This window comes from Pezoporus flaviventris, unplaced genomic scaffold (assembly GCF_033815535.1).
Source record: "Pezoporus flaviventris isolate CSIRO_AGI_PZ_B2104156 unplaced genomic scaffold, CSIRO_AGI_Pfla_v1 ptg000063l, whole genome shotgun sequence".
NCBI classification, from domain to species: Eukaryota; Metazoa; Chordata; class Aves; order Psittaciformes; family Psittacidae; genus Pezoporus; species Pezoporus flaviventris.
In genome coordinates this window covers 3,365,605-3,391,231 of record NW_026892611.1, presented here as the reverse complement: position 1 = coordinate 3,391,231, position 25,627 = coordinate 3,365,605, and the positions used below count along the sequence as shown (strand labels likewise).

Here is a 25,627-nt window from a genome sequence, read left to right as displayed (position 1 = left end):
AGCTTTCCCCAGCTCCCACTTGTTGCTGTGCCATCCATCATGACAAACCCACCACAGAACAGCTCTTGCCCAACAACCTTTTCTTTCACCCTCATTTCTAGACCAAAAAAATACCCCAAAACTCCATTCTTTCTTCCTTTACATTCTCACTTTAAACACCTCCTTCTTCTCCTGGTCCCGCCATGACCACTTTGGCATCCCTCTCTATTTCAACTCAGCTTAATACCAAACCACAAATGTCACTTTACTCCTCGGAAGAGCACTTTGATTGAAGTTCATACTGAACCATAAGCCAACACTCAATCCAATGCTATGAGAGGACATACAACTTCCAAAAAGTGATGAATTAAGCTAAAAGTGTCTTAATTTGAGTTTGAAGATAAAGAGCAAGTTAAAGGCTGGACACTGAGCTCTGAAACAGCAGTTTTCAGCCTGAACACTGTCTCTTTAAGGGACTTTTGGACACATATATTTTTAACCTGAAAATGATTCCCTTTTAAAGAAACCAATGAACACAGAAAAAAAGTTGTATTAAGAAACACTCAAAGGTGCCCTACGTTTGCAACAGCCCCACAGCTAAACAGTGGTGTGTGCTCCTATGCTCTGCATACAATAGCCAAGGAACGGGGCCACTTAGTCTGCATGCAGAGAAAATGCTGAGGACGTGTTCCAGGCTCCTGCTGCTTGTGAAATGCTCTTCATGGCTCTGCTGAGCCAGCTCCTGAGGAGTGACATGCCCTGCGCCTGTGGGGACACTGCCAACGGTGAGAACATGTTCTGGAGGCTGCAAGAACCCCATCCTTTGCAACCGCATCACTGTCATCCTGCTGAAGGCACTGATGCGAGCAGGCACACATCAGTGAGCAGGACAGTGGCTCTGCTCTCTCCTCTGCCAGCATGCTACAAGGCAGTAGCTTCAGTTCAAAGTCTGAATCAGTGCATTTTCTCATTTTCAGGGAAAGCAGGACATGGCAACAAAGCTTCAGGGCAAATCAGAGAGGAGCAAATCAGAGTCTGCTCCTGCTCTAGGGGAATCCAGGATAAACTTCCTATGTCTTGAAACATGTCATGAAAGCCCAGAAAGCTGAGAGGGAAAAGGTATTCTTTTTGGCTGAAGGTCTTTACAGCCAATTCAGAAACTCTCATTAGTTACTCATTGCCTTGGCAAGTCTCATAAAACACCCAGCAGAGCCCAGCAAATACTTTTCTTCATTGTTCTGAGAGCTCAGAAACCCACGGACTGAACGAGGCCTTGAACCCATTTTATGGACTCACTTCTTACTAAGCTACCATAAAATACTAAAATTGAAACCTTATAAATAAGGAGGGAAAGGAGCTTTGCATTTCTTGGCAGAAGCAGCTTCTCCAGAGACTCTTCCCTAGGTAAGTCCAGTGCTGCACGACTGAAGATGGGTTCCTCTTGGTAGACAGGTGATTGGAGGCAATGAACTCACACAATAGAGATTAGAGATGGAAAACCCCCTTGATTCTGCTCTGAGCTGGAGAAATCCCTGCAATAAACCAACTTAGTTTGTTCCCTTGTGATCCTGTACCCATCTGGGAGGGCTCTCCCCAGGGTGGCCGATGGCAGCAAGGAACTAACCTCTCTCCACAGACACCCCTCTGAGATGGTGCAGAGGAGCAGCCTCGCAGTCCCCTATGAGGTTCCTCTCCTTGCTGTTTGCCTTTTGGTGTGTGTAGCCACAGGTAAGCAATGGAAAAAATCCCTCCTGGGCTGGGCAGTGCCCAGGGTGGTGGGCCACACCAGCAGCCCAGAAAGCAGATGTTCTGGAGGTCATCCCCAGAGGACTGCCTGGAAACTGGTCCCTGATTTTGAGAGTAGCAGAGAAGGGAATGGGGAAGCTTCAGCGTTTCCCATTGCAGCAGCTGCACAGGGATGAGGAGGACACCGTTCCCAAACCTGCTCTAAGCAGGGAGAAGTGTGGTAGCTCTGGCCAGCTGGCAACATCAGGGAAGGGACAGGGAGCTCCAGACTGTTTTACATTCACAAGACTATGGTGCCTTCATATTCTGAGCTGTATTTTTAGTTCCTTCATCTATGACCCAGGCTACAGTAGCAAGATTCAGGCCATTAGAAACATTTCTTCCCCATATTGGTTCTTTATTTAGCATGTCCTGAGGTTTGTCCTTTAGACAAACTGCAACGCTTCAATTTCCAGACTCAGACTGGCCAGGATATGGCCAAGGGGCTGATTAACTCATTTATACTCTCAAGCCCATTCAGCTCCAACCAAAAACCAGCACTTTTCTCAAACCATGAGCACAAAACCTGAGGACACAGGTATGCCTTGATGGTGATCGGCAGCAAGAGGGTGAGCACGACTGGTGGAACGATCTCTTGCTGTGTGTTACACGGTCACTGATGGGTTTGAGATGTTTTGTTACTACAGGTCAGGCTTTGGTGTTCTCACAGCCAGTTGCAAAAGCCTGACTTCGAGTGCGAAGGGGGCTTTGAGATGGGACTTGTCTCCAAAACTGAAGTCCCACCTGAAAAGAGCTGTTAGGTTGAGGCTGAAACTCTCAGTCCCTCCGCAAGATCAAGGCCTGAAGAAGGCAGCAGGGCAGCTTCTGTGGGAAGGGAACAGCTCAGGATACCCAGTGCCCACATTCTCCTTCTTTTGCAGGTCTGGAGCTGTCAGTAAATAACCACAATGCTGACTTCTCCCTGCTTACATCACCCGGCCCTGCCGTCTCCCTCTCCTGCCTGGTGCAGAACAGCAGCGAGGCTGAGGAGCTGCTCTGGTACCGAGGAGATGGGCAAGTGGATCTGAAAGATGGGAATAAAGTGAACATCAGTAACATCTGCATATCCCCAGTCACTGAGTCCGACAACGGAGTCACCTTCACGTGCAAGCTGGCACGGGACACGTCTGTGCAGGTGTCTGTGATCCTGGATGTCCAGTGTGAGTCGTAGCAGTGGATATGTGTGCAGAATGGCAGGGGTGGGATGAAATCAAGGTCCAAGCACCTCGGTGTCTGGGCACTAGGTGAAGGTGGGTATTTTGCACCCTTGTATGCTGTCTTCACCAAGAAAAAATGCATCTAGGAGGAGATAGCTCATGTGATAAGACACTCCCTTTCCACCTTGGTGTTCATGACCTGATCTAATGCCTCTTTTATAGGGAGTGGGTGGGCCCTTAAGTAAGAAGATGTCCTGGATATGTCCCTGCCTCCACCTAGATTATTTCCCAAGGATACAAGTCAGGGCAGAGGAGTTATGGGAGTGACCTGCTGATTGCCGGGAATCAGGAAAAGCTGCTCAACTGTGCTGTGTTCTACCACTGAGCAAGGTGTACACAGGATGTGTAAAGGCACTTCTGTTGTGTTCCATGATGAGCAGCTTTATTAATGACCTGTTGTACTGCATTACTCTGAGCAGTTCCTCCCCACCTGTCTGGAGAAGAGTCCGTCCACACTGAAGAAGACAAAGATGTTACTCTGTCCTGCAACTCCAAATCCAACCCTCAGGCCCATGCAGCTTGGTACAAGAACACCACCACCCTGACCCTGCAGAAGGACCGTTACCAGATCCACCAGACCAGTGAGGTCTTTCAGCTCTCCATCAAACAAGTGCAGATGTCTGACAACGGGACCTACACCTGTGTGATGAGCTATCCTTTCAGCGAGTGGAGAAAGGATTTCCACCTCATAGTTGAAGGTAACACGGCTGCCGCCAAACAATTAGCTTTACAAGTAACTCTCCATTCTATTTTACAATGATAGCAATACATTTATATTAGGAAATGTAAGTGAAATGGAGTAAGCAGTAGGCTTCTGAGGGCACAGCAACAGCAAGGAGCTCTCCTTGCACCTGCACCTGAGACTACAGCACCAGGAAGGGCCTTTCCTGCCCTACCTGTTATTCCAAGGCGTGTGGCAAGTGTGACCTGAGGCAGAGTCATCCCACTCTCACTTCCCACACTGACAGGGTACATTCAACTGTGGCTTAAAGCACCTTAGGTCTTACTTGAAGCATCTTCGTAGAGTCATAGAATAGTTAGGGTTGGAAAGGACCTTAGGATCATCAAGTTCAAACCCCCCTGCCATGGGCAGGGTCACCTCACACTAAGACATATCACCCAAGGCCTCGTCCAACCTGGGCTTGAAATCTTACCCTGACCATCGTGTTCTGTCATGCCAAAAGAGTTGCTTAAGGTGAGAAAAGCTGTCCTCCATAAGCGACTGTAGCTCTGTGAACAACTGGGTGGTGGAAGCCTTGCTGGGGCTGGATGCTCCGGTCTCAGGCATCCATTGTCCACCAGCTGTCCAGGCCCCCCTCACTTCTGCACTCTCAGATCAGGGAGGAAAGCAACGCCAGTTGTGTCAGGGACACTTCTAGGCAGCCTTATTACATGTGTAAGAGCACTCTGGGGACCTCCTTCTTCTTCAGGGACCAACATTTCCATTCTTCCTTCAGTTCCTAAACCAGACTTGGCTCCCTTCTTTCCAGAGGATTAATGCACACATTCAGACTGCAGACAGCACGGAGCAACACTTCAAATCAGCAGTGACCGCCACAGGAGGAGAAATAAGTCTGCCTGCAGTTCTGTGGAATGTCCTGCTTTATGTGACTGTACCGATCGATCACATATTCAACCTCCTCTCTCCTGACAGACAAACAGCCCGTTTTCCCCATGGAGGCCATTATTGCTGCTGCTGTGGTGGTTTCACTCACGATACTTTTTGGAATTGTGGCTCAAAAAGATAAAATTTGTAAGGTATGGAAAGCCCTAATTTATTAGGAAAAACCAGTATTGTTTTGTGGCAATGCCCTGTCTTCTTCTGCCTTTTCCATTCTACTTTGTTGTGCTGCTTTCCACGGTTAAAGAACTCTACATACAACCTCCTGCTTTAGAATTAGCAGTAGGTAATCAGATAGTAGGTATTTTGAGGTGGAGGGCATTATGCACTCGTAATACATTAATCTAAATATCCCTATGGTCAGGAAACACAAAAGATAATGAGTCTGCTCCTTTATTTCCAGTGCTTCAAGACATCAAGTGAAACAGCTCTGTGAGTATTTGCTTGTTCACGCAGCTTCCAAATGAACCCTCTTCTTTAAGCCTTGTCTTAAGGCTTAAACCAGAAGAGCACTCAGTGTGCTTCCTGGAGCTGAACCCAGCCCAGGTAAATACAACTCACGTGGGTTTTTTTCCCCTGTAGGTGATTTTTCCTTTGTTCTTTCCGTTTTGCTGCAGGTGAAGACCACAGGGATCCTGTGCACACCAAGAAATCGTAATTTTTGCTGCTGGAATTAAGCCCTTGAGCGAGATGTTGAGATAAAGCACTGAAACAAGCTTTTTAGGGTCAAGTTTATATGATCTTTTCAAAATGTAATTGGTTCTTTGCATCTGTTCAGTCTAACCTACTGCTTAGAGCAGTGCCATGGGGGCTGCACTGCTGGAGCTGCTGCCAGGTCCTGCCTTCCACACTTACTCCTACAAAGTACACACGCGCAGTCAAGCATGCGGGTTGTGCATCGGTCTACTGAGGAATCCACAGTGCGCTGCCACGGACAATGCTGCTGATGGCACACAGATAAAGCGAGGTGTTGACCTGGCAGCTGCTTTCTTGTCCCTGTCCTACAGCACCATAATGTGTTAGAGGTGGCAGCCACCCAGCTTGCTGCCCCTTCCTGGGAATCCCGTGGGCATCTCAGCTCCTTCTGGCCAAGGGGAAAGCCGCCTGGTACTGTCACACCTTGTGTCTCCCTGGGTGCTGCGTGGAGCTCAGGGGCTGGGCACTCAGGAACACAGTGGGAATTCCAGTGTGAATGCTCTCCATCCCTCTGCTCTGCGGTAACGCCACTCCAGCGCGTTCCTCAAGGTCCTGGCAAGCTTTCCAGGCCTCACCGCATGTCGGAATGGTGCCTTACTGTAAATAAACTCCGTGTGCTGTAAATGAACCCCAGCCTGCGATGTGCAGACGCCCTCCTCGGAGGAGCAGGGCTGTTACTCAACAGGAAGCGTGACCTGGCGCGCGTCCTTGCCTAACGTTCACAAGCACCGTGCAACACCAGCGCTCCATGCGCCGGGCCTCCCCTCGGCCGGCAGCGTTCAGCCCACATCAGGGGCTGAGACCGGGGAGGGGGGGGGGCAGCGGGCTGGGTGAGCCTCCGATACCGGGGTCCCCGTGGAGCCGCAGGACCACCTCACCCCCCGCCGCCTCAGGAAGGTTCTAGCGCCGAGGGCGGAGCGAGGGGCGTGCGGAGCCCCCACCGCCGCGACGCGCGCAACCGCCCCAAGCTTGTCCCTTGCTGCGCGCCGTCCGCCCCCGCGCCGAGCTGCCCCCTCCCACCCGCGGCCGGTGCCGTGCGGGCCCCCCTCTTCCGGCTTCCGGTGCCGGCGCTATAAGAACCGCTTCCGCCTCGGCGCGCGCCACCGGCGGTGGGCCCGGACGGGGAGCGGCCGTTTGCGTGCGGGAGCTCGCGCCGCCTGTGCCATGAACGCTCGCGGTGAGGGCGGGGGACCCGTTACCGTGGCAACGGGCGGGGGGTGCTACCCGTGAGGGGGTCCTGTTGCCATGGCAGCGGGGGGGGGGTGTACCCCGTTACCTGAGCGATGGGGTGGCTTGGGGGGGGTGTGTGTGTGTGTTACCGGTGGTGACGGTTGTTCCTCCTCGTCCCGCAGGGCTCAGCACGGAGAAGGCCGCCGCCTTCACCCGGCGGCTGCGGGCCGAGCCGCAGTTCCTGCTGGCCCAGAACGTGGCGACCTGCAGCGACCCGCTGGAGGTGTGCCTGCAGCGGCAGGTGGTGCAGGACACGGTGCAGGTCTTCCAGCACGCCGTGCCCGCCGAGGGCAAGCCCGTCACCAACCAGAAGAACTCCGGTAAGGGGCTCCGGGACGAGGTTTGTTGTCCTCGGGGAGCGGGGCGCTCTCTCTTAGCGGCTGTGGTGGTCGGGGGATGAGTGGTGGCTTCCTCTGACATCACTTCATTGGCTCTGAGGCAAAGCTGTATCCCTGCAGCATCCTCTTGGGTTAGTAACAGTCTCCAGACTCAGTGCTTGCCTCTCTTCCCTTCTGCATAGTGCAGGATAAAATCAGTTGATTTTTACTGCGTTTGCAGTAAAAGGGCTCTGAACTTCTTACAAGCTGTTTGGTATTTTGTCATCCTGGCCAAAGCCTTGCGGCAAAGCTGTGTCATGAATCTTGTGTTTAAAGCAAGAACGTTACAGAGCTCTGGAGTGCAGACATTCCAGTTTAATCCTTGTTCCTTTGATCTCTCAGGGAGATGTTGGATTTTCTCGTGTCTCAATGCAATGCGCCTTCCTTTCATGAAGAAATACAACATTGAAGAGTTTGAGTTCAGCCAATCCTATCTCTTTTTCTGGGATAAGGTATGGTAGCACAGGCTGCAGGTTATGCTAGGACAGCTTGTGTGTTTGGGTGTGGGTACTGGGACAGGATTTCTTTTAGGCTGGACTATTTTAACATTACAGGTGGAAATCATGAGAAGAACCGTCAGAAGTTACTTAAATCAGTATTTTAAGCAGTAGTCAAGCAAAGTGGGATTTCCAGCCTGAGAAGAAAGCTATCCACATGTTAATCATAGAATCCTAGAATGGTTTTGATTGGAAAGAACCTTAAAGCTCACCCTTTTCCAACCCCTGCTGTGGGCAGGGACACCTTCCACTAAAGCAGCTTGCTCCAAGCCCCTGTGTCCAACTTGGCCTTGAACACTGCCAGGGATGGGGCAGCCACAGCTTCCCTGGGCACCTGTGCCCTGCTCTGAGCTGTGTCTGCTTGTTTCCCCTAAAGGAACTAGAGAAATTCTAGGACTAGTTTGGGCCATGCTTCACAGAAAACCCGATGTTTTGCATTTTCTATTTCCCTACGCTCAAGTTCTGTGCTAACTCCTTAACAGAAAGAAGTTTATACTATAAGCCCTGGAATGTTAGATGGAAAATAAGGTGGATGATCTAGGTAGGACTTCTGAAGAACTGAATACTCAGGAATGAATGCATAATGTGCCAGACTTAAAAGTATTTTTCCCCATCCATTTCAGGTGGAACGTTGTTACTACTTTTTGAATGCCTTTGTGGAAACAGCTCAGCAGAATGAGCCTGTGGGAGGCAGACTGGTGCAGTTCCTGCTCACCAATCCCACGAATGATGGTGGACAGTGGGATATGTTGGTTAATATTATTGGTAAGAGCATTGGTCCCTTCTTGAAATGGCAGGCTGGTTTGAGAAGTGAGAGTGAAAGAGAAGAAATAATTCAGTTTGAGACTTGGGGGTTTGCTGAGGAGCGTGATGCCGTAACCACTACCTTTTTTAATCCCTTGTGTGGGGTCTTAACTCTTGCATATTGCTGTAGACAACAGAAGCTCAGAAGATCAACAGAAGTAATGAGATATCCTGGACTTTGTGTTCAGTAAAAAGGTTCAATCCCCTTTACTTCAGTCATCAACTCAACATTGGTTATTTATACCCATGTATTCAATTCTTAGGGCATATGGTAAGGAAAAAACCCATTGCTAGACTAGGGTGTGTCTACAAGGCAGAAGCAAAACTACTTAGGGCTGAAGTCTGAAGATAGGCGGTGTAAAGATCAGTGAGGGAAATGATGTGGAATGTGGCAGTGCTGGTCTTACAAAGATCCAGCTGAAGTGAGATCTTTCATACACAGATTAAGGAGATACTTCTCTGTGTCTAAATTACACTAGGGTTTGCTTTTGTATTATGAAACAATGTGACACTCTGTAAATCAACAAGCCAATAATGTAAGTTTAGAATCACAAAAGGAATTTGTTTCTTTGAAGCCTGGAGGTTACTTTTTTTCCCCATCCAGTTGTTACAAATATTTAATCAGGGCAGAGGAGGTTTTGGATGCTGCTGTTACACCCAGAGCCTTATTAGCTAGTGCAGTATTTGACTGGTGCCATAGTATGGGAAGGAGTTGAGCTGCTGCTGGTGTCTTATAAATGTTGAGGAAGAAAAGAGTCTGGGAAGTCAGTCACTTAACCTTAAATAAAATACACGGAATAATTCGTAAGAGACCCAATTCTCAAAGGTAATTCAGGGGCTTAATTTCCAATTAATTTCTTTTTCTGGTGAGAAGAGCTTCTTAAAGAGCACAACTTAATTCAACACCTAAAAGTTATAAATTACATGATACTGAACAGTTCAGGGATTCCACTTCTGGGGACCCTGTGGAATACAGACCAGAGGTCAACATTCAGTCACAAATTAAGGTGTAAACTTTGAATACTCATAACCTTTAAATAAGAGACTTTCCCTTGTAATCTCTGCACAAAACCCAAGTATATGTAGCTTTTACATGGGTATAGGTAGAAGCATTAACATCTACTGTGTAGATAATTATTAGAAGATAATATTATAATATTATGTAGATAGGAATTAGATGATGGTTAATCTGTAGTATTATTACTTTCCTTTAGAAAAGTATGGTGTTGTCCCCAAGAAAAACTTCCCGGAGTCTCATACTACAGAGGCTACTAGAAGGATGAATGAGATCTTGAATCATAAGGTAAAACTGATGTAATTAAGGTTGAGCCTGTTTCAGGTGTTCTAGCCACCTTCATTTCTCTTTATTATATTAAGTGCATGTCAACAATTTCACTTGCTTTTATTCAAAAAACCAGTCTAAAATCTCAGCAATTTGTTAATCTTGGAGCATGGAGCAGGAAAGTGTTTGTGGAAGATGTCCACTGCGGGGCTTCAGTAACGTGAAAGTACCTTGCATGGGTTTAGTAGCAATTGTTCCTAATCCTTGAATTTCTAAGAAGTTAATTCCTGCTGTGTGGCTGATTAAGTCTGTTAATGCAAAACTAGCACTTGGCATCTGACTTTTTTACTGACAAACTTGATGGAAAAAATTAAAAGTATTTTCAAAACACTGAATCTTAAACATCAGCATTCAGTACAGAAAGAGCAGCTTTGTCTGAAGGAAGATATGAGCTCACTCCTTGAACTGCAGATTCAATCAATCTGGGAAGATGCTAGAGTAGGTACCTAGCTAAAAAGGCAATTAAAGCTTTTTTTCCAGTGAGCTGTGGTTAATTTTTCTGCAGTTCATTTGCTACATGCTCAGGGAAAAGTGCCTGCAGAAATCCACATAAAAAAAGTAAAATATGTGCTGAAAAGCTGACACATAATGAATGGTGTTAATGTTATTCTAGTCTTGAACATGGCAAGCCAGCTGGTCTTTAGGGAGCCCTGCTCACTGTTCCTGGCTTTATGGATTGTGACAGTAATGGGAAGTGTGTGCTGCTCTTGCTGCAGTCCTGCAGGCAGTGGGGAAATGCTCCACTCCTTTTATCAACCAAGAGATCAATTATGCATTAGAATTGCAACATAAATTTTACAGTATAAAGACAGTCTGTTCTGAGTTAGAGGTGATCTGAGTGGATGTTGCAGCATCAGTTATGGAGCTGAGAAATCCAGCCTTAAGAAGAGCTAATGGCTGCAAGCTTCAAATTAATGGTTGGAAAATATTAATTGAATTGCAACTATTTGTTCATTTCAGGTTATTTTTTTGTGATATCTTACTTCTAAATCGTTCAGATATCTTCTGAAAAGAATCAATATCTAACAAAGCTTCTGCAAGGTTTTTCTTTTGAAAACATGGAGAGTAAAACAGTGCTTGAAACAACCAGATAGCAAGTCCCAAAACCATAATAGGTGACCCTTTCATATCCTTATAATAAAATGACTCTCTTTAAACAGATGAGAGAATATTGTTTGCGGCTAAGAAATATGGTGGAAAGTGGAACAATGAGAGGAGAGCTTTGTGCTGCGATGGACACGATGATAGAAGAGGTAAATACACGTGTATGACATGAATCTTGTTGAAAGCAAGGCTAGGATGGATGAGATTTCTTACTCTTGTTCTACAGCTGATGGCTCGTCCAAACCAGTTGCCTTTTGTTCACCTAAGTAGCAGTGTTTTGTATGGCAGAGTGCTTGGAGGTATTCATTGTGGGTTTTTGCAGGAACTTGTGTATCTCGTTCTGAGTTTTTCTAATACTTTCAAACAAACACCTTGAATTTGTAGAACCCCAAACTATGACATTTTAGACACATCTGCTCTTTCTTGTGGGAGAGCATTATTTTTATCTTTAGAGAGCAAAATAGTGGGCTATCAAGCTTTTATAAGTAGTAGGAAAGAGGTTGAAAATAGCTTTCTGCTGGCTTTGAATGTAGAATCTTACTGCACAAGTGTTGTTGCATAAATCCCCCACAAGAGAGCAGAAGAGAACAACAAAAGGGAGTTTTCTCTGAGCTGAACGCAAGGCTGAAATCCAGCTGTGGCCTGATACTGAAGGGCAGCAAAGGAAGGAATTGCAGCATCTGTTCTTGGCTCTGTGAGTTAACTCAAAATCAACTCAATTGGCAAGTCTGTAGTACACAGTATGGGTAATGGCTGCCCTCCATCTGGTCACACTGAATGAGTGACACGCATCAGTCCTCATACTTGATTCTTAAATAGCCAAAAGTAATGTTAAAAGCTCAGACTGTTTTAGGTTGACCATGTGCGTTTTAAAAGGAAGGATCTATTTCACTTGTTCAGTGCAAAGTGGTTTTAACATCTGTCATTAGAGGGCTCAAGAAATCAAATGGTTTGGTTATGTATGTTAGGTTTTCTGCACCCCAGTAAACATCAGTGTTAGGCAGGGTTATATTATTGCAACAAAAACTTTTATGATGTGACTTCAGATGAACTCAGTGGTTTGAGCCTACCCGAGTCTGTTGCCAACCAGTACTTAGTTCACAAGTGAATTAACATGATTTACATCCAATGTGTGTCCAGAAGCCCTTGGAGGATTTTACAGCAGACATCAAAAGCTTCCTAGAGATGTTAATTTTCAGGGCAGTGACAGGCAGTTCACTGCACAATGGCTCTTCACTTATTTAGAGCATCTTGCCCTCCAATGAGGGATCCTGGACCTGGTGTTAAAGGCTTATTAAGTGATTGCAGTTTGTTCTGTAGAAAGGCTGTGTTTAGTTTGCTGATGTTAACACAGTGTTTTCTCCTGCAAGTGGGTTGCAACTTTTGTTGACTGAAAGTAAATCCACTTTGTAGTTGAAATATGCAGTCGCACCTCTCTTGTATACTTTAAAAACACTTAGTTTGAGAGGCTTGTGATCACTCTTGTTTCATGTGTTTATATGTATACAGGTGGTATTGCATCTATTTTTGTATGTGGCAAAACAGAGCTTGGGTTTGTTCTGTGCAGTTTTATTTGCATAGCAAATCTTGGCTTGCTCCTGCAGGGAGGCAGTGCTCTGGCTAAAATGGGGCAGTCATTGGCACACAAGATTAAATATTCACTCCAGAACTATATAAACATTCTTCTTATCAAGCCAGTGCACAGCAGGTCAGAAGCTGAAATCAGTACACTGCATGTGATTGACTTTTTCTTCCTTCGCTGTTTTCCTTTGTAGACTCTTCCTTATCACGAGTACCCTCCTTTTCCCCTCCCCGTTCATTTGGGATTTTAGCACAAGCCACTGTAGCTTTGCCTCATCTTGGCTCTACTTGTCACTGGAGTGATATAAGTCACCTTTTAGTTTAAATGTCTGCTTATTTATTGATTGATAGAGGAAGCTTGTGAGATCCTGAGATGGGCTGTGCTGGGTGTGGTGGCAAAAAGACTGAGGGAGGCCATTCCCAGGCTCCACTGCCCCTGAGACTTCTGTCTCCATCACTTCCCTTCCTCTGGCTGGAGCCTGCTTGTGTGTTGCTCTCCTTTCAGGCATATTTTTTCTTGCTTATTTTGTTTTCATAACCTCGTCCCTAACCACTTGTGGTTATTTGAGGTAATGTGGGTGTATCCACAGCAAATGCTACTTTTTGTGCAGTCTGTGCAAAGTTAAATATTTATAGTAGTTTAGGGATTTACATTTGCTCTTTAACATATTTATTGAGAGATAGATGTGCGAGTTCCTCCAGTGAAAACACGAAGCCCACACCCTTGATTCAACCCGTAATTAATCTTTTGGCTTGTTTTCTTAAACTGCTTGGAGCAAGAACACCTTTACTTATATTTTGTGCACAGCCGAATGGTGTTATTTAGCATGAGAACTGTGCTCCTTTTGCCATCAGCACAAAGCTGGTTCTTAGGGAGCCTGAGGATCCCTATAAAACAGCTCAACTAGCTCCAGAAAGGGAATGTCAGCTCTGGGAAAGGTATTCTGTCTCCTCCCCTGTGAAAAGTCAGTGAGAGGAAGGTGTGAAGACTGACAGCCTCAGAAAGCTGCCACAAAGCAGTGACTGGATCCTAGTGCAGAAGGTGCAGCTGGGATTTGACTCCCCCTTTCTCTTGTTTTAAATAACCTGTTGGTTTCTTGCAAGGAGAGGACTCGGGACATGGACAGCGCTGAAGCAGACCAGTGTCAGCTGAAGTAAAACAGATTCAAACCTGTTTTAATATGATTGAATTGTTTTGTCCCCAGGGTACCTGTGGCGGGTCCTGCTAAATATCCTTAGAGACAGTCATCTGGTTACCCTGCCTACAAGTTAGCACATTTTGTGATAAGCCCTGTGAAGAAGTACAGTAGTGGTTAAGTGCAGCTTCATGTTCTGATTTATAGGGATGCTGATGACTTGAAATCTGGTCAACTTTTTGTGCTAAGAAGCAACAGAAAGCTGCCATCTGTGAGGGATGTCACAGTCAGCAGGCAGGGATCTTGGGTGAAATTAAATAGCCTGCCAGCTCAACCCTAAACAGACATTGACAAACATATTAAAAGGGATGGGAAGATTACTGTTGAAAAGAAGCAAAAGTCCATGTTTGAAATCTAAATGAACATTACATGAAAAAGAGAGATTAATACAGGGGAAACACTGGCATAGAATGCTTTGTTGGACGCATGGCAGAAAGATTGGTTTGTCTTTGCGTTTGCATGGGGCAGAACACCCGGTAGAGTATATGATGCTGAATGCTTCAGCCTTTCTACAATCAGTTTGATGAAGTTTCTCTTGCACTGGGAAATCATCTTGTTGGAGGAGCTTCAGAATTACTTATGAAACATTGACATGAGCCTGGGCAGTGTACTGGCCTTTGCTCCGGCCACTGCATTCCTAGGAAACCTGGAATTTGTGTTCAACCTTGGGCTTCTGTTTTGCCTGATGATAACATGGAGTGTGAAAATGGAGAGAGATTCTGCATTTTTCCTGTGGCCTTTCAGTTTTCCTTTTGGACTATTGAAACACGTAGAATTCCAGAGCTGAATGCAAGTAATTCATGTGTGTGTGTTTACTCATCTTCAGAGGGGGTGTTAAGATCCCATTTCTCCAGTTGGTTTTCACATGGAGAAATCCACTCCTCAGTGGCATTGCTGTGGTAGGAGAGGCACTGCTGCATGGTCCAGCAGGTTCACAGCTGTTTGCTTCTCTGGGCAGGTATTCAGAATAGTGAGCACTTGCCTGGGCAACCCTCCGGAGACTTTCTGCTGGGAGTTCCGGGATAAGGAGAAGAACTACCACAAATATGGCCCCATGACACCGGTGCAGTTCTACAATGAGCATGTGAAGCCTTACTTCAACATGGAGGACAAGGTGGGGATGCTAAAAGGTTTTCCAAGCTTCCCAAGACCTTTCTTTGCTGCCAAGCCACTTATTTCCACTGTTGCAAGTGGCCTGTCCACCCTGTAACCCATATGTTATAGGTATTACACCCACAAGTCAAAGATGTTTATTCTTCCCATTCTCCTGTTTGTGCTCTACCCTACAATTAGCTGTGATCCCATATTGCACTTCCATCCTGATTTTGTAATGATGAGATATGTAATGATCTAATCAGTCATAAACTGCCACGAGACAGCTATTAGAGAGCAGGAATAACATGCAAAGCTGCTATGCCAGTTAGGAGGTGAACTAATAAAACAAAAGCAAACAAAACCTTAAAAACTCTGGTATTTCAGCCAAGTGGTTTGTTTGCTGATGGGACAGGCAGCTGGGACCAAAGTAATCCTCTCAAATCCACCTGGATTCACTCCTCAAAGGTTTCAGTTCAGTTGCACCCTGATTTGTGACATCTTGGGTTTTGGCAGATTTGTCTAGTGAATGATCCTCGGCCGCAGAATCCATACAACAGGCTGTACACAGTGGAGTACCTGGGCAACATGGCAGGAGGGAGGAAAACACTCTACAACAACCAGCCTGTGGATGTCCTGAAAAAACTAGCTGCAGCATCCATTAAGGATGGCGAGGTTGGTTTGGTTTCTCTTTGTGGATGGCACAGGGCAGCCCTTGTAATGTAAAACTGGCTGGGATATGGCCCAGATGTGACTCTGCTTTCTATCTGTAGGCTGTGTGGTTTGGCTGTGATGTTGCAAAGCACTTCTATAGCAAGCTGGGAATCAATGACTTGAATATGTAAGTAGACAATTGAAACGGGGTAGCATTTGGGATACTTGGCTAGGACATAAACAGTCTTTAAGCTGCTTCAGAAACTTAATTTGTACATACTTTGGATTATATAACCCCCCAAGAGTATATTTAAGTAATTCAGCAGCAACATAATGTTTTTTCACTTGTTAGCTAAACTCTGAGTCCTTTAAAGATGCACAAGTGGTTGTTAAACATGCATACTCATTTGAATTGTTTAGTACTCGGTGAGAGAAACTCCTCAAGAGATCAGCTTTTACATTTATTCCGATACTAAAAAGAGTTGAACTTTTATGCCTGTGCACTGGCTCCTGATTTAGTTTACTGCTTCCCTGGTTTACTCCTAGTGAAAATTTCTCCCTGCATCCCTTTCGATATTGCTTATGTGCCTTCCCAACAGATACAATCATGAGCTGGTGTTTGGTGTCTCTGTCAAGAACTTGAACAAAGCAGAACGGTTAATCTTTGGAGAATCCATGATGACCCATGCCATGGTGCTGACAGCTGTCACTGAGAAGGTGAGTATTCCTCCTCAAGTTCTGATGCTTGCATGGATGTATCTGCCTGTTCTGGCAGCTTGCTTGTGTTCTGGGCTCATTCACAGTGTTCAGGTGTGCCACAGCACCCTGGGTTGTCTGTTCTCCCTGTGATGTTTGAGTGTTCAGAGCTATAAATATTTAACAAGGAGGGGAAAATTTGTGACAAGTCCAGGATTTCTTTCCTTCTGCCCACAAACCTTTACTGAAGAAAGGGGAAAGGAAGTAAGCTGCTATTTTTAACAGAACAGAAAACCTATGTTAACTGATTTTTAAATACAGATTCCTGATGTATCTTGCTGAGCAAGCAATCAGGTATCACATCCAATGTTTCCTGCCATGTCCCACTGCATGGGTTAGTCGTTTTACAGCGTGAAGCTCTTACTGCTAAAATGCCAGTAGGAGGCACTTTGCAATGGTCTAAACCTCCTGCAGCTCTGGCATGTGACCTCCCTGACCTACTTGTAATTAGGGAAGGAAGATGGTGTCCAAAATAGCTCTGTGGCAAGACAGTAGGCTGAGATGAATCCACAACTAAATCAGCTCCTGGCAGTATAACAAAGCACATGTGGAGTAAAAAGAACCATGTGAAAGCTTACCACTTGGGGTTATCTGCAGTGTTGTTTTCCATGTATTTCCAGAAGCTGTCATTATTAAAGTTTCTTTGAAGTGATCTCTTCCTGTCCAGCGTGACCTTGGCTTGAGAAACAGCAGCTTGCACAGAACTGAAAGTTAGTTTGAGCTCTGGAGTTGGAGGACTCGAGATGGGAATGCTGAGTCAGAACTTTTGAGTTACTTTTTACAACTTGGTGTATTATTTCTCCTGTTCTGCATTCTGAGCTCTTAACACTTCCAGTCCTTGTAGAAATGTGTTGCATGAACACATCTTTAAAGCCACTGTTTTTCAGCTAGACATTTACTTTTCTAGTATTTAATACCTACTACCTGCTTGTGACTGAAGCCTGTCTGTTTGTACTTATTGTAGCCGGTTTGTGGCTGCATTTCATTGCAGCTATAGTCTATGGTCTGTGTTTTTAAATTCATTCTTTTACATGCCTAAATGTATCATTGCCTAAAATGTGACCTGATCTCTGATCTTCAAGACAAGGATGTGTATAAGATCAGTAAGGATGGTAGCTCTAAACCCAAAGATAGTTTAAAAGAAATAATCCTAAAACAAGCTTGGCATTTAGAGGCTTTTCCACATTCAAAATGGGCTAAGTTGTTTCTACTTTTTATTTGAGCATGTTGTCTTACATTAAACCTTAACTTAATCTAAAGGAACTTTGATAAACTGAGTTATAAAATGTAATACCTTGGGTTTACCTACTTTATAAAAAAGCCTTGAGGATTTAAAAAATCCTATTACAATTTTACAACATAAAATTGAGGTGGATTAAATGCACCTTTTGGTTCAACTTAATGTACATAAACGTGCTTATCCCAGTGTATCTGATGGCAGCAAGAGCTGACTTATCCCTAGTCTGGTAACTCTCGAGTGTCCTCTGTTTTTTAAAGTGAGGATAGAAGCAATACAGCAATATTCCACTGAGTAATAAAAATCATAGAATAGTGAGGGTTGGAAAGGACCTTAAGATCATCCAGTTCCAACCCCCTGCCATGGGCAGGGACATCTCACACTAAACCACCTCACTCAAGGCTTCGTCCAACCTGGCCTTGAACACTGCCAGGGATGGAGCATTCACAGCCTCCCTGGGCAACCCATTCCAGTGCCTCACCACCCTAACAGGAAAGAATTTCCTCCTTATATCCAATCTAAACTTCCCCTGTTTCAGTTTGAACCCGTTACCCCTTGTCCTGTCACTACAGTCCCTAATGAAGAGTCCCTCCCCAGCATCCCTATAGGTTTTATGGGGTGCTTTGCAGGTTAATTTTTTGTATTAGAAAACTACTTTAGGAGCAAATGAGTGTACCTAATGCAGGCTGGAATACTGCACACTCCTGAACATGAACTCATGCACTCCATGCTCATTAGAAGCCTCATCTTTTCTTTCAGAGCAGCAGACTTGGAGCGGTGTCCTTCAGCCAGATCCTGAAGTATTTGTATTTGCTCTTACTGCTATAAATTCGTAGAGTTGCTTCATTGTCCTTGCTCCTTTCCTCTGATTCCTACTTCAAGCAAGTTGTGTTCTGTGTTTCAGAAGACCCCATGACAGGTCCTAGGGAAGGCTGCTTAAATTCTGTCAGTTAAGTCCAAGCTCAAATATGGTTAAATTTAAATCATCTGGTGAAAATAAATACTTCTTGCAGGGTCTCTTCTCAACCACACTTTCTCTTGTAAGCAGGTAGACAAGTATTTTAGGAGATTACATTTCTCCAACTGTTCTGACCGTTGTTTGAAAGCTGCTGATGCCTTTTAGGAGTAGAACTCTCTGGATTGCTGGTGCTGGATTTAGACTAGGAAGGCCTGGCTGCTACAAACTCGTGTGGTCCTTCACTACTGAATAGCCATCACCTTGTTTTGTCACAGGATGGGCAAGAAGATGCATTTGAAAAATGGAGAGTGGAAAACTCCTGGGGTGAAGACCGTGGTAATAAAGGTAATCTACAGTGATGGGAAAGGAGAGCTGAGCTTAGTGTTTGGAAATAGGGAGGTGGGAGGGGGAAGAGGATGTGCTGTGTGCCCTTCACCAGGACATGCATGAAACAAGCCTGCACATGCATGCAGATCACTGAGTTATGGCACTGTATTCCTGGAAGACAAACATTCCTCACTTAGATGTGATTTACAGCTAAGTAAATTGAATGTAAACATTGGAGAAGCAGGAAGGGTCACTGGATAAAGCTGACACTGTGGCTGCAAGCTCAGCTGTAGAGGTGATTGTGGCTGTGGGAGGTGGCCATAAGTGATTGATCCTGACACTTCTTGACAGGTAGAGCATTTGGTCCCAAAGGCAAGAGGATGCAGTTAACAGAGGCTCCTGTGCTGGGGGCTAGAACTGGAACTCTGAGTGTAGGTAGTTTAATGATATAGGGTATGTGTTATCTTTACAGTGTTTGACAATGTAACCAAAGTAACCAGACTTTTCATGTATGGGAAGATACAGGTAGACCTTAAAGTTCGTATCAGAGTTTAAATACTTCATTATAAGTGTGGTCAGGCCTTGGCAGAGCATTTGGTAAAGTGGAGTGGAGGGAAACTCCATGATTTTAGTCATCCCCTATGTGAGGCAGGCCGGATGTGGAGTCAGGCCTGGCATAGGCTCACTGATGAGCATGCTGTGACAGACTCCAGCGTGTGTCCACAACAGTCATTGCTGACCACATTTTTCTGCTGCACATTAATCCCAAATGTTGTGCTCACAAGATTTGGTATGGGTGAAATTTCTCAGGATGTCTGGGTTTTCTTCTGGGAATAGGCTATTTTAGGAAACATCTGGTTTAGGATGTGGTCTTGCTCATAAGCTTTTGGTATCTTACAAACAGCTAGCTGCAGTGTAGGGTATTCTTCTAACAGTGTCTTAATTGATGTTCTGGTCCCTTGGTGCTGCAGTAGTGTCTGTTCTGAGTTAGCTGTGTACGTTCACAGCAAAGTATTCCAATAACAGTCTTCAGTCTTGAGCAAACAACGAAGCGGTGTTGATGTTCAGCCTTCAAGGCTCATCAGTGTGACAGTAGTAAAATGCAGTACTTTGGAATGGTGGATTAAGTAAAGGAGCCAAACAGTAAGAAGTCACATCAAAACTTTTCATGTCTCCAAAGCTAATTAAGGACCTTTATGTATAATAGAGACTATAAAACATAAAAATGGCTGGTTAGTTGTGCTCTTATTATCAAACACTTTGTTTTGAGACACTCCAGATAATCAGTTTGTGATGCTTGATGTTAGTGTTAGTGGAATGCTTCCAGGAAGGAAGTGTCTTACTCAGCTTGCTTTACAACCACTCTGTGGACCTAAGCTTGTACTCCAAATGTTCTGGAGTTCACAGGTGCATGTCAGAGCTTTGGCTGTGCTGGCAATACATGCTCCTTGGCCAAGGTTGAGTTGTTCTTTACTAGACCTGGAGAAAAATTGGCTCAATTTTGGGATACTGGCTAATATTCCCAAGCAGTGCAGTGGACTGAAGCGTGGCACTGCTTGCAGGAGTTGTACCTGTGGAGCTGTGACTGAACAGCAGCAGTTTTGTGCTGGTGTTACTGGACTGGAGCACCAGGGAATGCTGTGATGGAGCTGCAGAGGCTGTGACTATGTGGAGAGCCATGTTTGTGATTTTTGGCTTTCTTCACTTCAAACATACAATCCAAAAGCAAAAAAGAAAAGCTACAGCAACAGGGAATGACTAGTGCAGTGCTTCAGGCTTCAAGTTAGAAATAACACTAAGCTAACCCAGTTTCCTAGTTGTCTTGAAGATCACTTTGAACTTGTCTGCCAGCTTTGTAAGCTCAGCTTGCTGCTGGGTTTGCATTAACAGTTTATCCTCCTTAGACATTCTCTTTTCCAAACACAGGTTCACTTTTTAAATGGCTCTAAAAGAAGTCATTCTTAAGAGGAGCTGGTGGTTCCTTTGAGATCTAATAGGACCTTGTATGCACATCTTATGTGCATGGCATCTGTGTGCACTCTGGGTAGTCACTGTCACTTGTCTGTTCTGCGCTGGTAGAGACTGTGGTCCCTGGGAAGTCTTGCTCACTGTGTATGTTTTGCTTTGGTTAGGGAGTTGCCTGGAAAAGTGCCTTGAGAGAAAATCCCATCAGAATTAGGAAGCTGGACTCTATTTCAGAGTTATTTTTGTCTGGGAGGTGATTCCCTGAGTAACTTGCTTGGGCATGACCAAGCAAACCCCTATTGAGCTAAAGGCAGTTGCACTGTCCTTCAGAGCTCATATTTGGATGTTAGCAGAGGTAACTTGGCAGAATTTCCTCCCCTTTCTGTTGCTTTTTGTCTCTTCAGTGTCTAGCACTAGCTGGTGTAGGAGGGTGAGGATTTGTGGTCTGTCCTAGCTCTCTTCCTATGCCATGGAATCTCTCTAGCAGTGGTTTTTTAATCTTATCTGCCTTGTTAAGGAATTGGGCAGCTGTGTTTGGGCAAGTCCAGTGCAGAGAACCAGAATTCACATCAGTAAAGGGGCCAAGAATGATGTTGAACTTGGCACATCCCAGCTGAGGCCCAGTTGGGTGTGGGGGATACGAGTAAGCCCCAACTCCATTATTTCTTGGACAGGATGACAAAGGGCAAAGCCCACAACAAACCACCAGAGACCAGGCTTTGAGTCATTAAAAACCAAGCAAACAAATGACTTGGTGCTGGTAGGAAATGGACCTGTGTTTTCACATGGGGTTCCTGTTGCTTTGCTCCCAGTACAGCCCAAGGTGCCAGATACCACCAGCTTCCCCAGACTTGCATGGTGCAGGACTGGAAAGCCTGTGATTCCTGATTTGGGTATTGTGGGATGAAGTTGGTTACACGCTCACACTGCACTGAGTGCACAGAACTGGGTTCTTGTGGTAGTGCTTGTCCTGGAGACAGGGAAGCCCTGGGGATAGGCAAGCATTGGTTGCCTTTCATAAATAGCTAGTAACTACACTCTGATCTGTTGAAAAAGTGTTTCTTGGAATCCTGTCTGGTTTTCCTCAAGGAACGAGCACAGCTGCTGACAAACACTGCTTGTTTTTTGAGGTAAAAAAGTCTCTTCCCAGTCAAACGTTTCCTTTCTGTGTTTCACTGGCACTCTGTCAGCCATGCAATTATCCTGTGTGCTCTTTTGTCCTGACACAGGACATTATTACCTAGGTTTGAACCCGGCTTATCCCATCGGGTATCTCTTTTTGAAACCAAGCACAAGAGGAAGCCTAAGTCACCTTATCACATCCAGCTGATAGGGGTCCATCTGCTTGTTTTGGCATGAAAAAGACCTTCTTGTGATACAACTCCAGCTAGAAGTCAGCTCCCTTTTGCCTTTTCTGATCTCTTGTACTGGCTGCTGCATACATACCCAACAGATTTACTGGAGACATTTAACGTCTGTATTTGTGTATGTGTGTGTATATCATCCCATAAGTACGCTATGACAGAAGGACACTTAGTTTCTCCTCCAACAGAGGAATCGCAGCACAAGCACCAAGTGGCTTGTAGTAGTCCTTTGGGAATTTTCCAGGGCTTTATTTTCAGGTGCCCACATCCTAGGTTATGGAATAATTTGCAGGCCATTGATCCTCAACTGACCTCTCCCTGGCCAGCAGCTGGGTAGTGTAAAATGCTTTTCCCCTTCTAAGTTAGAGAAGTGTGGACCAGGCTGGCACACAGAGGAGTACTCTTTGTGGTCAGGTGCTGTGTTGTGTTACAAGGGGATGTTGTTCCAAGTTCTTTTCCGTATTCTGGCCTTAACATAGAACTGGTTTGAGCAGAAGCAATAGATCAGCTTCCTGAGGTGAAACTCCATTGTGTGCCCTGCCTAGAAGTGCAGGAAACTTTCCTGCTTCTTTTTCACTTTTGCCCATCACCTGGCTGCAGTGCAGGGCTCAGGGTTGCCTTAGGTAGGATCTTAGGTGTATATATACTGCTGCGTGCAAAGTATGTATCTGCTTTTAATGAAGAAATTGATAATGGCTTTCATTGTGCCACTGGCACAGGCCTTCTCAAACAGTGTCCTTGCTTATTTGCATGTTCTGAAGTTCTGCTTGACGCTTCCTCCTTGTTCAGACACTGCGATCCTAATCGGCCCTGTCAAGCTCTGAGATACAGGATGTCAGCAGCAGAGTTCATTATCCTCTCAGGGTGCAATTACTTGTTGGCTCTTGGGAGTGAGAGGTTTTTGTGTGTCCCAAGAACTCATATCCTGAAGAGAGAATAATCAGGGCAGCTCCCTTTGGCAGTGTTTCCAAAATGGCTTCTAGCTCGGATTACAATTGATAGGGTTTTTAATTTATGGGAATTATCTGATCTCTTGCTTTAGAAACAAGATGCTGTAGATAGATGCACTTATTGTCCGTATTCTTTAGACATTTTCTTGTTTCATTTGATTGTGGGATGATACTGTATAAGGACATGAGGATCTTTATTACATAAAGCCTGCTCATCTGTCTTCTAAATGCTTGCTTTCTCCCAGCCTCTCTTTATTTTCAGTTCACCTTGAACAGTTTCTTTCCAATGGCAGCTTTCTGTTAAAGCCTCTGATAACTCTCAAAGTGACTGTTTTCCCCCCCAGTTCAAAGGCTGTTCACTGAAATTCTCTGTAAGAACTATATTAAGGAGGAAAAATGAATATTTAGTTCAGCTAAAGTGTGATTTAGATGGTTTATGTTTGAGGAGAGCAGATGGCCTCCTCTCACTGCAAGAACTAAACCAGCAAAGTTTCCTTAAGCCACAGATGGTTGGATATTCACCCAGAAAATTTCCCTTTTCTTAACCAAACCCTGAAAACATCTAAAGCCAGGGACTTAACTGCCTTAACTGCCTTTTTTAAGGCATTGTAATTCACTTGAATATTCTCAGTGCCTGTTTTAGCAGAGGGAGCTTAAATAATGAATATTCTGGGTCTTCTTTTTCCTAGCAGGCTTCTTGCCTGGTCTTTCAGTGCCCATGAAGTACATCTGGTCAGCCCGAAGGTTAATTTCTTTGTCTTGAGATATACCATATCTGACTAGCCCTGTTTAACACATCATACACAAGTGAAACTTTATCTGCTTCACTGTAGTGGTGGTGGTTCTCTTGTAATGAGCTGTTTTCATCTCCAGGTTACCTGATCATGACCGATGACTGGTTTTCTGAGTACGTGTATGAAGTGGTGGTGGACAAGAAGCATGTACCAGAAGACATCCTGGCAGTGATGGAGCAGGAACCAATTGTTTTGCCAGCGTGGGACCCTATGGGGGCTTTAGCCAAGTGAATATTTGCCTCTTAATGGTCAACCAGAATTAGATGCAATAGAGAATTCCAGTGGTTGGAAGCCATAGCCAAATGATAATGTGACCAAGCCCTCAGCATGGTCCATACTCTTGAAATGTAAGTTAAGGATCATTGGGAAATAGCGCTTTACTGACTCGCCTGAATGAAGCTCTCAGACAGGCTCCTCAAAAAGCTAAAAGGGGAAAGGCAAAACCTCATCATGGAAAAGTATTACAAGTGCTGTCAATGGCACTTCGATTTCACCTGGAATTTTGAGTAAAAGTCACCATAGTAACTTAGTAGAATTACTTTGACCAGTGTTTTCCCTAGAAAAGATGGCATAAAAGGCCCTTTAGAATGACCAGCTGATTGTTAGAACAAAGACATTGAGATCCTTATGAATCAACCATCCACGGTTTGACTGGTACCGTAAAAGAATGCCCAAAGGATTTTATATATTTACACTTCTGCATTTGCTGAAGTTTCAAAGAGGACAAAAGAATTGAAATGGCTAAAATTACCTTTTGGAAAATACTATTTTCCAGCAGAAATCAGGTGTGTGTGGAATCAGTTTCCTTGGGGTTTCCCGTTTCACTTGTTTTCATTCTTCCATTATTGAGTTAGGACTGGATAACCCATGTCAAGGCCCAATGCCATGTCTGTGTGCACAGGAGCGCTATTTTCCAGTTACATTAGCAAGAACAACCATAAGTATGTTCCCAGGTGGAGTTAGTGTCATGCTCAACAGAAAAAACCCAATGTTTTAATTGCTGCATTTTATTTGGATGTTTTAAAAACCAAGATGGTGCTATGAAGCTTTTGAATAAACACTTTCTAAAGTGACTGCTCCAGTTCTGTTTTCTTGTTTCTTCAAATGAGCTTCATGGGACTAGTGCAATGGAAAGATGTTAGTGGGTTACGAACAAATCTAAGTGAGGCAGATGTGAATGTATGAGGAGAGCATGCTGCTTGTTCTCTGTAGTTAAAGATGCTTCTTTCACTGAACAAAGATAAGACAAATATAGTATCTCCTGTGCTACAGGCACTCAAGTAGCTTGAGCACAGAACTAATCCGTAGATTTAAACAGTGCCAGAATGGTGGGCTGGTTTTGTGTCCACCCTGACAGTTTTCCTGTTCTGTACTAGGTTTAGTCACAGGCAAGTAAGAGGGTAAGTAAGGATAAAGAACCACACTGCAACACAAGTGCCAGCTACTGTGGGTAGCAGATAGGTAGTGCTTCAGTGCAGGCAAAAAAAGGATGTTTATTGCTGTGGTATTCCACAGTTTGGTTTGACTTTTGTTCCATCTGCACAGCAGAGGTTAAAGCTCCTAAATGATTATGGAAGTGTATCCTATGGTAGTTACACAAATATGTGTGCATGCACTAAAAATGCCAAGCTGAATCATTGTGTTACTTGCTGAACTAAATCCAGATTCGGGTTTGTCTAGGAGAGCCATCCAAGATGATTCAACCTGCTGTGATTAACATCTCCTCAAGTGGGCAGGAGTGCTGGTTAGGGTAAGGCAGTTTGGTGTGGAACAGCTTTAGGAGGATGTTGCTGTCCTGGAACAATGTAAAAGACTGTGCCCTTTGCAATATTTTCTGCAGAGGTGTTCTGGAGGTGTACATTGAATGTACAGAATGTACCTGAATGTGTCTTGGCAGGACAGAGATCCTGTAATTTGATTCCTCTCTAGCAAAGTTCAGCTCACGTTATCCTGGACTTAGGTCAAGGTTTTCTGTCACCTGCAGTGCTGACTGGCAGGAGCATGCATCACATGCAGTTATCAGTGCAAGTCTGTGCATACCTTTCAGTTACCTGGCTACTGTTGAATAGCTGATCTGTACAATGTGTTTAATTATCAGGTT

At 44.8% G+C, this 25,627-nt stretch overlaps 2 protein-coding genes across 3 annotated transcripts; both read left to right on the top strand.

Moving 5' to 3' along the window:
* Positions 1–563: 563 nt before the first annotated feature.
* Positions 564–5,318, top strand: TMIGD1 (transmembrane and immunoglobulin domain containing 1). Of its 2 annotated transcripts, XM_061470187.1 has the most exons (7): positions 564–1,383; positions 1,616–1,707; positions 2,646–2,924; positions 3,401–3,679; positions 4,636–4,739; positions 5,006–5,034; positions 5,220–5,318. In XM_061470187.1, the coding sequence occupies exons 2-7, from the start codon at positions 1,629–1,631 to the stop codon at positions 5,221–5,223; spliced, it is 774 nt and encodes a 257-aa protein (XP_061326171.1). In that variant the 5' UTR covers positions 564–1,383; positions 1,616–1,628; the 3' UTR covers positions 5,224–5,318. The 2 variants fall into 2 exon arrangements, with proteins under 2 accessions (XP_061326171.1, XP_061326172.1); XM_061470188.1 differs by lacking the exon at positions 5,220–5,318 and having other exon boundaries at positions 5,006–5,038.
* A 1,059-nt stretch (positions 5,319–6,377) lies between these two features.
* BLMH (bleomycin hydrolase) lies at positions 6,378–24,599 on the top strand. The gene is made up of 12 exons (XM_061470186.1): positions 6,378–6,475; positions 6,651–6,848; positions 7,248–7,357; positions 8,026–8,167; positions 9,421–9,509; positions 10,709–10,801; positions 14,388–14,543; positions 15,038–15,196; positions 15,295–15,362; positions 15,775–15,892; positions 18,402–18,471; positions 23,606–24,599. Exons 1-12 carry the CDS (start codon positions 6,463–6,465, stop codon positions 23,755–23,757), a joined length of 1,368 nt encoding a protein of 455 aa, XP_061326170.1. The 5' UTR covers positions 6,378–6,462; the 3' UTR covers positions 23,758–24,599.
* The last annotated feature ends 1,028 nt before the right edge of the window (positions 24,600–25,627 follow it).

Coding starts and splice junctions, on each gene's coding strand:
- BLMH (XM_061470186.1), top strand. Junction 7,358..8,025: donor ATCTCTTTTTCTGGGATAAG/GTATGGTAGCAC, acceptor CATCCATTTCAG/GTGGAACGTTGTTACTACTT. Junction 8,168..9,420: donor TATGTTGGTTAATATTATTG/GTAAGAGCATTG, acceptor ACTTTCCTTTAG/AAAAGTATGGTGTTGTCCCC.
- TMIGD1 (XM_061470187.1), top strand. CDS start 1,629: ATGGTGCAGAGGAGCAGCCTCGCAGTCCCCTATGAGGTTCCTCTCCTT. Junction 1,708..2,645: donor TTTGGTGTGTGTAGCCACAG/GTAAGCAATGGA, acceptor CTTCTTTTGCAG/GTCTGGAGCTGTCAGTAAAT. Junction 3,680..4,635: donor TTTCCACCTCATAGTTGAAG/GTAACACGGCTG, acceptor CTCTCCTGACAG/ACAAACAGCCCGTTTTCCCC.